Genomic DNA, 14751 nt, shown 5'->3' on the forward strand with positions numbered 1-14751 from the left:
CACACGCCGGTCCCCACCTACCAGAGTCGGAATATTCATCCTTCTTTAAAGCAATCACATCGAGAATACACTTCATACTTGGATCTACACCATAAACCATGCGTCAGCCGGCTAGTGCATCATTCCACCCACCCTGATTCACTTAAATCCACAGCGACTCGTCGTCCTCGTCGCTGTCATCGGAGCTGTCATCCTCGTCCTGGTTGCTGGCCAGGACTTCGTCCCTCAGTTTGGCAAGCTCCTTCTCCCTCTCCTCATCCTTCTTGAGCTCTTTCTCCTCATCCCTCTCGGCCTTCTTCTGCATGAGCTTGTTCACCACCAAGGCGGATCGGATCTTGTCCAGAATCTCCTGGGGAATGTCGTTCTTCACGAGCTGCACCATCACGAGCGACCTGTTCTGCAGCACCGCGTCCAGCAGCGCCTGGCCTCCTTCCTCTCCAATGCCGTTATTAGCCAGCCCCAGATATTTCAATGAAATGTTGTACGGCAGCACTTGGGCCACGGCTTTGGCGCCAGCGTCCCCCAGTTTGTTACTGGAGAGGCCCAAGTGTTCCAGGGACTCGTGGCCGTACAGGGCGTCGCTGATGGCGCCCGCCCCCTCGGCCGTGATCTCGTTGCCGCGCAGGTCTAGATGCTGCAGAGTATTGTTCGCCCGCAACATGTTGCCCATGGACGACGCGCCCGCGTCGCCGATCTCGTGGTCGGGCAGCAGCAGCCGCAGCACCGTACGGTTAAGCTGGAAGACACGGCCCACGAGGTCGCCCCCGGATGGCCGCAGCTTGCGCTTCTTGACCGCCATGTCCTTGAGGTCTAGCTCGCGGATCTGGTCCTTGTTGGCGCGGATCTTCTCCAGGATCTCTTTCAAGGTGGCGGCGGGGCGCTGCGTCACGAGGTGGTCGTCGTCGTGGCGCACCGTCATGGCGGACAGCACGGACGTGAGCACGTCCACTTCCGAGTTGGTTGCCATGATGCGGGATGGATACCTTGCTGAGCAGGACGAGCTAAATCGCGGAATGACACGGAAAGGATGGAACAATGGGTGAAGGAGTGATGGTTAATATTGGATTTCAAAGGTATATTATATGCCGTGGTGTGGGAGGAGGGAAGTATATAGGGTGGAGTATGTGGAGGCATAGGTATGCTGTGACATGAGAGATGTAATTCGGAGGGCTATGTGGTATTGTGGTAATGGATACAAGTTGCGAGACGTTGACCTGCTCCGACTCATTGGTGTTGCCGGTCAACTCAATCTACCTGTCGACTTGATACGTGCCACATGCCAGCAGGACTCTGAGTTGGGCTTGTCATTGATATGCTGTGCCCTGCGGGCATTAACCCCATCGTCTTTAAGTTAGGGCCAAAGTCAAAGCGAGTGAAATCTTTGCCGTATGCTTAGTTGAGGTGTCCGAAGGCAACATTGAAAAATGCATGTGCAACCGTTTGTCACGGGTCATATATGTGTCAAGTAGACGCGTGCTAGACAATGGTCGACACGTGCCTCCAGCCTGCCGCAGTTTGTCGTGGGGTATTGAATGCGCTGCAGTGACACACCAGAGGAGCCGCTAATCGATTTAGTCGACGATCAGTCTCATTTGTCTAACTTCACTGTTGCTTCGGCTTTGAGTCCGGAGTCCGTACGTCGTGCCTGGGCCGAATTGGTCCAGAGGAAAGTATAAGCGCGTGCCACTTCATGTTGATCTTGACTGCGCGAGGCTTGCCTTCTTTTCGGGACTCATCGATTGCAGAGCAACAAGCGGCACCATGGTCTCCTTCTGAAGCAGTCGTGCTTCAATTTGTCATTCTGCAATTTGCTTTCAAGCATTCACATCGACCCCTACGACGCCTTCGACTCGTCTACACCTCAACATGAAGGCTGTCATTTCCTCTTTTCTGCTGGGAGCTGCCGCTGTGGCTAGCGCTACCAACTGCGACGTCAGCGTGCTTACAGAGATTGCCAACACTGCCGATGCCTCTACCTGCAAGACTACTTGTAATTTCGTGGTCCCAATCGAATTGACCGAAAGCAGTCGCCTCGCCGACTGGGAGTCATTCTGCGCCAGCGATGCATGCCAGCGGGTCCTACGAGACCTCAGCACCATTCACGAGTGTTCGATCGATGGAGCGAGTCTTCACCAAAGCGTTGTGAACAGCATTGAGGATGATTGCGCTAAGCTTACCAGAGCGCTCCGAGCAGCTGATGGGTCTCACGTGCACAGCTCCGGCATGGACATGGGCTCGGCGTCAGCCGAAGCAGAGGACTCTCATGAAGCGACATCATCTTCTACGGCATCCTCGGAGGCAGAGGATTCGCACGATACGACGTCGGCATCGTCGGGTGCGGAGGACTCGCACGACACGACTTCTTCCACCTCCGCTTCCGCTGAAGCGGGGGGTGAAGACTCGCACGACCATGCCGGCAGCCCTACGAGCAGCTCCACCGGAAGCAGTACTACCACCTCTGCAAGCAAGTCCAGCGGTAGCTCCACCGGTTCCAAGGCGACTAGCAGCAACTCGACGTCAAGCACCCAAGCTCCGAGCGCCTCGAGCACGTCGTCGGCGACGTCAATCTCGATCACTTTTGGGTCAATTTTCCTGGCGGCTGCAGCTGCATTCTTGTGATCACAAACGTGCCATCCGTACAGTCACATGTGGCCGTCTTAGGAGCCTGGGACTCCTTGCGTAATACACTTCGCAGCTGTGCTGCTTGAGACTTTTCCATTGTACAGCTTATCCGTTATTTTGCTCAGCAAACTACGCAGGTCGACGATGCCTCGCTTCCGACTGGTGCAAACCAACGACCCATCCGTAGCAGAGCGAGTTGAGGCCAGCGTCGACCACGGGAAAAGCTTCTTTTCATGTCGCCACCGGCTACTTTCTATTACCGGTGGCTTTTTTCCATGAGTGCAGTTACATTGTATTTCGATGGCTATTATTGATTTCGTAGCTGTACGAAATTGATGTAGCGTTCAAATGAGGATGCACAGAGACGAAAGGGCAAGAAGTGCACGTTTTGGAAACTGATTGGAATTTTACATAGAAATTACTTGATAATATCATACTTTATCTGACGATATGTTCTCTATGAAATCTCTGCTCGGCGGAGCGGAGGCGATGTTCACTTCGCATTTGCCATGCGAGCTCTCAGGCACATTCGCTCCGCCGTCAACGATGCCTACGACGGCATCGGGCGCCTTCGACAACAACTTCGCGATGCTGAAGAGACGATCCGACGCCAAGCGCGCGAGATCGATATGCTAACGACCTCGCTGCGCCGGATCAGACAGGGCCGCGAGCTGGTCTCTGAATCCGCTTCCGACACGGAGGACGAAGAGATGTGGGGCTTTCCATCGCCGTGCCGACCAAGGACACCGGAATTCGTCGACAACTTCAACTCCACCACGCCAAGCCCAAATCTTGCAGGCTATTATAGCCAATCAAGCGACGACGAATCTGAGGATAGCGATTGATTCTGATTGGGTTGTAGCCAGAAAATTTCATTCATTGCAAATTTCATTTTGTTCGTTTCAGTACATTGTAGGGTAGTAACGTTTAAGTCAAATTTCTTTCTGGCGTTAAAAAATTATCTGTGCTGCTTACAATGCGGTTTCTACTAAATCCAGATAATATACCACAAAGAATTTTCTGAAGCTCAATAACTGAAAACAAATGACATTCGTGCGCTATCCTTCCAATATAGAGCGCCTTTGCAGCTGACGTCTCCGTCGGCTGCTCACGCTCGCTGACATGCGTTTGTGTTCTCTCGTTGGAGTCTTGCTCACTTTCAAATTAGCCTCAAAGCAGTCTGCCTATAGACTAACCGCTCAAGTTCCAACCGATCCAGCCACAACAGAAGCCTCCCACCACATCAGCTTTCCGCATCTTCCCTTGCTGTCAAGTTGCTCCGCTTGTTGTGACCCGCTAGGCTCCATGCGCTCGCGTAGAGCTCAAAGAAGGCATTCCCGCCGGTTGGTGTCAGCTATCAGCAGCGACGTCCCCAACACTCAACCGGCGACGGCCGTACCCTCGCAATCACCGCCCCGTGTCAGTGATGCTCAAAGTAGTTCACGGCGGTCACTGTCGTCAAGCAGCAGCGACATTCCCACGACTCAACCCGCTACCACGGTGCCCTCGCCATTGCTCCAAAGTGCGCGTGAAGATAGTAGTACACCGACTCCGACTAGCCAACCTGTGATAGCTTCGTCATCCAGCGAAAGCGAGGACTTTGCATGTGAAGTAACCCCGCGACGACAACCACCTGCATCAATTGGAAGCAGTGGCAGCGGCAATGAACTGTTGCAGAGCCATACAAGCGCAAGTGCTGCTGAACTATCGGCTAGTGACAGCAATTATTCGTACGCGAGTGGTGGCGAAGAACACGAAGGTGTATCTCTCGTAGCGAGCATGGAATCCGGATCCAGCATACCTCACAGTCGAGAAGAGTTTGTTCACCCAGTCACATTCATAACGAAGGCCGAAGCCCGGGCGCAGCTCGACGGGTTGGAGAACGCTCGATTTTCTGTAACCGGCAACAGTCGCTTCTCCACGCGATTGTCGTGTACAACTCATGTTGATTGCACTGCAGAAGCTCGAATTAAGAAAGAGCGCAACGGACAGTTCCGCCTTTTTCGAAGTGGGATTCACACTACCGCAAAAGTGGCTGTGATGGCGCAGCGCACTGGCATCCACAAGCCGTTCCTTTCGGAGATTGACAACCTACTTCTTGGTGGTCAGGGCCCGCGTCAGTGCTTGATCACACTGCAAACAAAGTACATCGACAATGAAGATACATTGACTTTGCTGCCTTCAGTTACACAACTGAAAAACCGAGCGCATAAACTCCGAAAGCGAGGTGATTTTGACATTACGACATATGCAGACATCATGGAGTGGGCATCGCCAAGAATGTGCTTTACCAAGACCACATTTTTCAAGGATATGAGGTACTTTGTGGAGGATGACGCGCTCCGGGTTAGCCACCAGCCCTTGCAATACCAGAACGAACTGCTCGTTTTAGACATCTTTACGGACGCATTGGAGATTGGACAGACTTCCGTGGGGATTATCTTCACATCGAGGCGATTATTTCGAACGGTTACTCGCATGTTGTTGGGCCAACGGAAAGAAGTACTCATGGCCACCGATGGAACGTACAAGCTTCATTTTGGTGGTTGGACCCTTGTCTCCTTCGGAACATATGGAGTGAGATATACTGCAACACACCAATATCAGCAAAAGTTTTACCCGGCTGCGTTCATGTTCGTTCGGACTGAGACCGCGTACGCATACGTTCGACTTTTTACAGTCGTCAAGGATCGCACCAAGGAATTTTTCGGGGGAATCCTGGACGTACCGTTTGGATCAATGGATCATTCTTCGGAGATTGCAAATGCATTCCGCCAGGTGTGGCCGGACATTAAGCTGTTGAACTGTTGGCCACATTTGGATCGAAATGCTCGACGAAAGAAGAGCCTTCTAACAGACTCTGACCGCTACGAGAACATCATCAAGCCGCAGCTCGACTATCTGAGTCTGTCGCGGTCGTTCGACCAATTCGAAGCACTATCTAACCTGGTAACATCGAATTGGGCTGCTCTAGGGGAAACGGAATACGCTCATTGGTTAGAGGACCAATACCTCGTTGATCCGTGGGATCTGTGGTTCTTCACAGCCAGTGACGAGCCTGGGATCGTGCCCAACCAAAACCCAATAGAGTCCCATCATCACGCCATCAAAGCAAGTAGTGTCATGCACCTTCGCGCTGCTACTGGCCATGTATTAGCCGGGACGTTGCCAAGAATTCTAACGCAATGCGCCATGGACTTTGGCTCGGAAATCATATGTCACTACGCAAGTGGCCCGGTCGGAGCAGAGATACTCCAAGCTGCAATGAACCTTTGTGCTCATGAGAACCACTTTCCGAAGCACCGAGGAAAATCGAAACGAGCAATCCTTTGCATCGGCGAGTACTACTTCAACGCTGATTACTACGTGGTTCAAGATGACAACGTGCACGGTCTTAACGTCGATACAGCACGAACAAAGCTGTATAAGCGTTCTCTCGGCGGAATTATGAGAGCGCACGAGAAGATCGAAAACGTTCAGCTTCGATATCTATCTCTCCACCGCGTGACAATTATCGAGCGAGTGTCGTTTGAGCATAACTGGGATTCTCCGTCTTGGTGTGTGGATGAAATCAAGACAATTCGCCAAAAGTTCAAATGCGACTGCAAGTCGTTTTACCAATCTGGATGGCTGTGCGCACACGTACTAGCTTGTTTAAAGCTAGTGGACGCAGTGGATTTGAGCGCAATGCTCCGGGGTTTGCCAACTCGTAGACCGCCTGGGCGTCCTCGAAAGAAAGCTAAGTGTCTGGAACGCGACGGTCTCAGGAGGTCACAATATAGTATGACCGCACTGATCAAGAGATTAGTCGATAAGCCCGCGAGTGTTATCAACTGGAGTGTTCTGGGAACCTGGACCAACACAGGTGACGATGGTGTTGAAATCAGTCGGGACTTCGTCGGAACAATCAAGCCACCGTTTTTGCGCGGTGGTAAACGTCACTGGGATGTGGATTTTCACGAAATTGAGAAAGAGGAAGAATATGAGGCTGAAGAGCTTGCCACTATGATCAACTACTCGTTTCGGATGGGGCACATCATTGTTCGAAGCTGATCGGTAAGTAGTGTGTGCACTACCGCGTCTACATTTGTATGCCTGCATTTCATTCAAAGCAAAAAACTCAGAAAAAGAAGATAAAACAGAAAACACTAGAAAAAAGGAGTTGTTCCACCCACCTCTCCAAAAAAATCTTGTGTTAAAATCTGACATACAATTTTGCCGGTGGCATACAATAACACCGGTGGCATACAATATCACCCTCCGCATGGAAAATAGCTGGCGGGGAATAAAAAGAAACCGAAAATGCACGCAATAAAAAATAGCCGATGAAAGCATGAAAAAAAACCGCCCCCGTCGACCACTGGGCGAACTCGTTTCGCCAGCAACGGCGTCCGTATGACTCTGGAATGTACAGTCCATGGATCAGTTTCGCTGCCAGTGGAAACCTGCCACAGCGTGACGCCCATGGTCTGTTTCCAGGATTCTTTTCCACGGCTCAACGTCTCAACGATGCGTTCTGACCTTACTGTCTAACCCGCAGGTGTGGGGAGAGTCTACCGAGAGCCACATGGCCTCGCACTCTCTTGCTGTTTGTGTGAGGATAACATCAACCGCGCGGTCTCGACAAATCCACCTTCGCATCGCTCACTTCTCAATTCACCTCGAGTCCCCACTCCGGCCAGACCAATCTCCCAAGATTCTGTCCAAGATGCCATCCCTGACTTCGTTCGTACTGATCGGCCTCGCAGTCGCTGGTTCCGTCAACGCCGAGGACTGCTCCACGGAATCCTTGATGAGCCTTGCGAGCAACTCGAATCTGGCGAACTGCACGAGTGAGACGGGTATCAGCGTGGCGACCATCTCAACGCTCTCGCACGACGACATCATGTCGGTGTGTGAGAGCTCGGCTTGTATGGCACTCATGAGCGACGTTGCTTCGTTGGGACTTGGTGACTGTACGATCCCCGGATCCAACGTCTCCATCCAGAGCGACGTCCTCGACTCCGTCACTTCAATGTGTGGCGGAAGTGGCTCAATGGGATCAATGGACATGGTCGGCTCGTCATCTTCGACGGGAACCACTGGCGTTGGTGACAGCTCGGCTAGTAGTGACAAGGTTGTTGGAGGAAGCAGCTCAAGCTCCAAGAGCGGCGCTGCGACTGTGACAATTGGCTACGTTTCGACGATGGCTATGGCTGCTGTCGCGATGCTGCTGTAGGAAGTTGGGAAGAGCTGGTCGTGCATTCCGTTAAATCTCAATATATGTATGTCTTCTTTTTGATTCCGATTTCACAAAAGCAGCATGACTTGTTTTAAAGCAAACTTGATTGTTGGCGAATGTCGAGAACCACAGATCTGTACTGCTTCGTAAGTAGACCGTACTACAAATTGTTGAACACATGAAGTTGCGGATCGCTAAAACCAGTCGTTTTCTATGGCAGGCTGCGCGACAAAGTAGGTTCGTGGGGGCTTGGCAAGTATGCGGGAGCGTTGCTCTGACAATGGAGAACCATAAACGCTGTTGCAGGATTCCCGGGTTAAAATTCGCTTGAGAAAGCAATACCCCGCAGGCAATCCTGCCGGTCAAGATCCACCATAGTAGAGATCTCGGGGATTATCCAAAGCTCTGTCCTGTTGAAATCACGCATGCACTCCATACCATTTGCTTGCGCCAGGTAAGGAATTCATCCTTCAATCGAGAGCAGCTGTGGTGTTTGACTACTGTTTCTACTGGGGTGACAGCACCAGCCGACGATGCGTACCATACGGCTGATGGTATGGGCGCCGGTACATGTATCGAGACGCCGCGCGGGTCACCATCACTCGCACGTTGTTCATACTGCCTTACTCTTGAATCCACCGCAAGCAGCTCACACCACTTCGACCTACCAGGAACCGCTAAGCAATGCTGTGGTCGTCTCCACTTGTCGTGGTCATCTTGGCATTGGCTGCCATCGTAAACGCTGAAGAATGCGCCACGTCAGAGCTGATGACCATCGCAAGCAGCTCACACCTAGAAGGATGTACTTCCACACTGGGCTTCAGTGGTTTCTCGGCCATTAGTTCCCTTTCCGACGCGCAGGTCCAAAAGGTTTGCGAGACTTCAGCCTGCATGACTTTAATGGACGAGATGAGGTCGATGGGTTTTGGTGACTGCAGGATTCCAGGCACCAACATCTCGCTGGAGTCGGACATTTTGGACCCTTTCGCAAAGGAATGCAGCGGGAGTGGATCGGTGGACCTATCGTCAGGCAGTATCAGCGAAGAATCAGTCGGGTCTGCGAGCGGCTCAAGCGGTGCAACAATGCTGGCACTCACCTGGGTCTCTACTGTTGCGATTACGATTACTATGCTGGTGTTGTAGAATATAGTCGTCTATCTAACAAACGTTTGGAGTAATGAAGTCCTACAGCATTGATCATGCGTCTCTTGAACCAAAAAGTCTCAACATGTGCCTCTCCAACCATATTCCGCTTGAGTCGTACACATGGCCATTTGGTTGCTACGATCTTTACATGCTGTCGGACGCATCGATCAAGGAACCATGATTTGAACTTCCCACTTTCGTAGGTAGACTGCGGTTGTAGTCCAAGACTACCGATAATCATTCCTGTGTGGCTGCTTGGTTTGAGTAGTCTAGTTCGATCTGAGGGGTATTGGAGAATGGCAGGGTAATATTTGAGATGTTGGATGGGCTGTTTACTCGGTCGCTGCAGCATTTCCAGGCTTCGTCAATCTAGGCTTTCATACCTACTGCCTATATTAATATCTTTGTGTAGTGTATCCCGGGTCGGAAGATCCAAAGGTGAACACACGGCGATGCGGGGGCTAACCCGCACGGAACTCTAGCCTAGTGTATTGATGGATAGATGGAAAGATGAAGAGTGAGCTCTGGGTCTGATGCTAACCAGCCCGTCGCTCAGAGTCTTCTCGAACAACCGTGTCCAGGAGCGTCCTCCCTGGGTTGATCGAGAGAGACGGTTGTCTGGGGCAACGACAACCAGTAACGGCTAATATATAGGCTAACATGCAAAGTCCCTTATGCAGCTCCAGGTCAGGCACGGACAGCCAGACTGGAAGAACATGCAGACCCAGTGTCGCCAGCACTGGTTGCCGTACGACACAGCTGGGTCTCTGTGATGCAATCTGTGTAGACTAGTGAAACCCCAGGGCAGCTGGAGGTGGTGAGTCAGGCTGAAATATCCGGCACCCACTACACTTTGGAGGTACTTTCAAATACTTAGTTTAGGCAGCACATGTATTGTATGCAATTTAACTTGAATTGGGCCAAAGCACTCATGGATCTATGCAATGCCTTTGCAAGCTGCTGCTTTGAGCATTTCAAAAGTGCTACGTCGCATCCATTTCTCCCTACAAAGCGAAATCTGAAGTCGCGTTCGATGCTTCCCCTTCCTGCGTTTAGAAATACGTTGATCCAGCCATGACAAACGTGTTGTACGACGAACCACCCTTGCCAATAGCAAGGTGCTATCCAGAAACAACCGAGCGAGCCATAATGGCGTTGCAACGGGGTACACCGACGTGTACCCATGTTACATAAAGAGTGACGGGATGTCTCTCTTTTGTGCCCATGGTACGTGGTACCGGTTGGCGGTGAGCCAGCCATTGGGCACTTGTTTAGCTTTTACTATAGCTGACTTAGAGTTTGAGCTTGGCTCACCTATAAAATATATTCAGTCTTTAAACCTACCGTCTAAATCGTAGTCGGTTCCCTTAGACCGGGAACCGTGAACTTGTTGTTCACCGAGAGCTTACACTCTCTAGCACTTCAAGGTGCTGTGTACCCCGTCACAGTCATCGCCTTCGTGGGCCCTTTACAAGTGCCTACACTCGAAGGGTTCACCTATCTGCGTATCACCAAGGTGCAAGGAACGTTCGCGATTGTGTGTCCAACGGGACCTGATGATCTCGAGGGACAAGCCGAGTTCGACGTCAAGAATTTTAGTCTACGCCACCGTATCGTCAATATCGCGGGGAGTGAGCTGTGGCCAGGTTCAGATGTCGGGCACCCGATCGCCGTCGTACAGATGTCCGGTCAAAATGTCGACTTACAGTCTCGTCACTCGATACAGCTTGCAACATGACACAGCTCTGATCCATACACGCTTCGACGCGCAAGTACTTAGGATCCCGCTTACAAACCCTCCTACCGCAATCCCGGCAGACCGCCTTAACTACGTCCTACGTACCGGCACAGCCGCCAACGAGATGGTTCCCAACGCGCTTGAACTGTTGGATCAACAGAACGAGATTATGGTGGCTTGTGGCAAGAGCAGATCCGGCCTGCCTACCATTGTTTCAATTATACTCAGTGTTCCATTTGAACCTAATGGTGGCGTGCCGCTCATTTGCCCCGACACACTCGAAAGCGTGTTCGTTCGGCGTCAACACATCGTGGCCTGCGAGATTGATACGCAGAGCAGTAATCGCGTGGGTGTCTTCAAGGTTCACTAATATCACAAGCGACGTCGTCAGAGGCGTCAATAGCTGCCTGTCCTGATCTTACCACAGTGTTAAAAATGCTAACCTCGCATTCAGTATTTTAGATGATGTAGAAAAGCGGACGTGCCTCAGCTAGCCCAAGCTGACGTCAACGCGGTCCGACTTGAGAATTGATCCCTTCGCAAACGTGCCCACGAGACTGATACAACAGCCCATAATGTTCATCTACCGGAAAATGCTGGCATGCCGGCCTTTCTCCCATGGAGCGAAGCCCAAGCCTCCTTTTTCGACATCGACCGTCGAGAAGTTCGTCCATTATGCTACGGCTCACACGTCATTTCTCGGTAAGAATCCTCGAGTACGACTTTAGCTTCAGTATTCGCGGGCTCTCGCTAATGTACTTTCGACCCTTCATTAGCTCGAAGAACAACCTACAACAGGATCAGTCCACATGGTGATCCAACGCTCTGCAGCCGGTGATACCTCCAGCGACGATTTCGAAGGTCGCTGGGGCCTTCAATACTCTGATGCATTTTGCCAAAGGCTTTTACAACTAAACTTATGCAACTTCATTAAAACCGGAGCTTCATTTATAAAGAAGTTCGCTGTGCTCTCACAGTCAAACGCTGCAACCTGCAACCTGCTAATATTCTGGATAAACTCCAAAATCAGTAGGTTCCGCAGCGAGATCGTTACATCGAATATTCGTACCGCCGCACGTTTCGGGAACGAATTTACACGAAACGGCGATCATATAATGGAACTCCAACACGCTCTACAGGAACGTCATCTCGCCGCTCCGGAGACAGTGAAGATCCCTCGATTTTCATCTAGCACGCGCTCGACCAACGCATGCAACCCTCTTTCGGCTAAGCCGCCGACCGTCCCTCAAGAATTGCTCTCGGAACTACCTAAGGACGATGTGCATGCGGTAGTTGTCGAAGAAAGGATGTAGTGGTCCAACACCAGGCCACTGCTTCTGTCGTTACAAAGCCCACTTCAAACGTCGGGCACTTCCCTTCGGTACCAAGACGTTCATCGACAAAACCTTCCTCGGTCTCGCGCCAGCATTTCAGGACCCATGACGCCAAGACAAAATTCCGCCGCGTACAACAACCATCGATGAGCAGGTCGCAGCAGCAGGAGACCACACCTGTAGTCCACCGCTGGAAACACCAGCTTCGGGAGTACACGGTCTTGAAAATAAATAGAGGGGTACAAAAGTACAGGCTCTCGATACCTTACAGATACAACCTAGAGTACATGTGCTGAGTACAATATCTCCGGGGGTACAGGCTTCCGGAAATCGGTCACGAGCCATTGCACCGTTATCAGAACATGTTACTCATTATATTCAACAGCACATCAAGGCGGCCCAAACATTCACGCAACCCCAGCTAGCAGCCCGACAGATCATGGCAACCGACCGAAACAGACGGTATCGACAGTTTGCAGCCAGGTTCAGAGTGGGTGTCCCTCACTAGACATCCACGTGGAGCATTACCGACCTTCAGCGGATACGAGCGGACTCTTAGCTTGCTAGATCGTGTCGGTTAGCATCACACGAATTTGTGCTAATCTACCGTGATCAGGCACTGAGTAACCCACGGCCAAACAAACATCTATTCGAGCTCCCTCTACCTGTCGAACCCTATCAGCGCAAATTGACCGAACGATGGAACTCGATCGTCCGTGAAGGTGTTACACCAACTTGGAGTCCTACCAAACCTCATGTACAAATTGATGGTTCTCCCAATCACCAATTGATCAATATCCACATTCAACAAGTGCGAAATCACGTTACAAAGGGGCAGCGGTGTTGCTGGACCAATGAACGCATGTCTTCACCAACCCACTTGAAGTGGTTGAAAAGTCGGGATCGTTGTGTGCTATTCGTGTGATTAACGAATATTCCTTTTCGAAGGGTACTTCTGAGAACGACTTCAGTGACCGCACCAATTACCTGGAGATTTCATACAACCCACCACGTGACATCACACGCCGCATCTTTAAGTTGCAGGCTTAATTTCCATGTCACCCAATCTTGGTGATGCTAGGAGACGTGTTTGGCCCGTTTCATCACATCCCGGTCAGCGTACAACACGTCCATATGTTCGCCTTCCGATTCGACGAATTTATTCTGATCGGTTTTGACCTTTGGCTTCGGTTGGTGTGGATCACCGGCCTACTACTCAGTTGTCGGGTCACTTATTAATTGTTTGTGCCAGCAACAACGACCTCAGCGATTTCTGGCACCTCTCGATTCGACTCGCTTAGTGAGCAACATCTGGTGTGACGACCATACGTGTGTCGAGTTAGACACAGGCATCAATTGTAAAGTCGCGTATCTGGAACTTCGAAAAACAGTGGGTGTAATCCTCGAACCAACGGTAATCAATGAAGAGAAGTTTACAGAATGATCAACTACGCTCAATGCATTGAGATTGCTCTGGACCACAGCCACTGGCTTCGTGTCCGTATCGGAAGAGAAACTCACGAAAGCTTGGATTAGCGTAATATATCTACACCTGTACCGGATCCATGATCAACAAACTGCTGGGAAACCTACGCTATGTATCGACGTGTTTTCCACCAGCGAGGGCGTGTTATCAAAATGTCCAAGTTTCTGCTGCTTGCTTTCCGCACCACCATGCTTGCCGTTGCGTGGCCCAGGATGTTCGGCATGATTTACGATGATTTCTGGCTGTATTGTCGCTTCATCGAACGTTTAAATGCCAGGCATGTCTTCGATCACCGTCACAACACGTTACGATGGACGCCTCTGACACAGGAGTCTGTGTTTTGGAACCCCAGCTGGAGCAGTACATTCACATTAAATTCAGTAAAGCAGTTCGGGAATCGTTCGCCGCCTCTAAAGAAGGTAATTCGATCAGCGTTCGCGAGTTAATGAGCGCCACTCTAGATGGCCACGTTGGGGGTCGGCACGGGCAGCAATCGGACGAGATTAAACTCGCATTTGCATGTGGATCGACAGCATGTGTGGAGTTACACGGTAAATCGCCATTCAAGCCGCTATCCTGTCGCGCAGATATATAACCCACTGATTTCGCTGTCGGAGTCTCAATTAACGATCGCATGCTCCGCGGTACATATACAAGGGGAGCAGAATATCATAGTGGATGCTAGGTTCAGAGCCTGTAGTTTAGATCACCTATTGTATTCGGTATTGACTAACTTGTCAGCTTGATGGACGCAGGTTTAAATTAGGCCACCGCTCGACGATCTTTCGAAACACGTATTGCAAGATCTACACCCGGTAAATACCACACATATTTGTGACAATGGTGTGTGTTCTGCAAATGGCTCGGCTGTACACCCTGGCTTTCACAATCTGGGCGGCTCTCCAACAGCAAACTAGGGTGCTTCGCAGCATAGTGCTGAAAATATGGATGGAACAGAGTGAGTCGAGGCAACACGTTCGGCATGATAAAGCTCAAACTTGCACGCGTTCGGTGGTATCACCGTCGGTATATCACCGTCGGTATTTCGGAATCGACTTGACCGCTTCGCCGGGCTTCACGCTACTTTTACACGACATCAAACACTTATAACCTCCGGTAATATAACCTGCAACCGATAACGCTAGCTTTTCTACGCCTCCTACATCGCCAGCTCCACCTCCAGCAGCCGCACCAACAAATTCTG

The 14751-nt window shown here is 51.0% G+C and overlaps 3 protein-coding genes across 3 annotated transcripts; 2 read left to right on the forward strand and 1 right to left on the reverse strand.

Annotated features, from left to right (window-relative positions):
• Window positions 1-142: 142 nt before the first annotated feature.
• On the reverse strand, window positions 143-967 carry KRP23_11482 (Nucleotide-binding oligomerization domain-containing protein 1; the record flags this gene model as incomplete). Its single annotated transcript, XM_067882031.1, has 1 exon — window positions 143-967. The coding sequence occupies one exon, from the start codon at window positions 965-967 to the stop codon at window positions 143-145; it is 825 nt and encodes a 274-aa protein (XP_067740319.1).
• An 899-nt stretch (window positions 968-1866) lies between these two features.
• KRP23_11483 (uncharacterized protein) lies at window positions 1867-2619 on the forward strand (the record flags this gene model as incomplete). Its single annotated transcript, XM_067882032.1, has 1 exon — window positions 1867-2619. The coding sequence occupies one exon, from the start codon at window positions 1867-1869 to the stop codon at window positions 2617-2619; it is 753 nt and encodes a 250-aa protein (XP_067740320.1).
• Window positions 2620-7330: 4711 nt separating this feature from the next.
• On the forward strand, window positions 7331-7840 carry KRP23_11484 (uncharacterized protein; the record flags this gene model as incomplete). The annotated part of the gene is made up of 1 exon (XM_067882034.1): window positions 7331-7840. One exon carries the CDS (start codon window positions 7331-7333, stop codon window positions 7838-7840), a length of 510 nt encoding a protein of 169 aa, XP_067740321.1.
• Between the last annotated feature and the right edge of the window lie 6911 nt (window positions 7841-14751).

The sequence above is a fragment of the Phytophthora ramorum genome (genome assembly GCF_020800215.1).
Source record: "Phytophthora ramorum isolate Pr-102 chromosome Unknown Phyram_PR-102_s0012, whole genome shotgun sequence".
Classification (NCBI taxonomy): Eukaryota; Oomycota; class Peronosporomycetes; order Peronosporales; family Peronosporaceae; genus Phytophthora; species Phytophthora ramorum.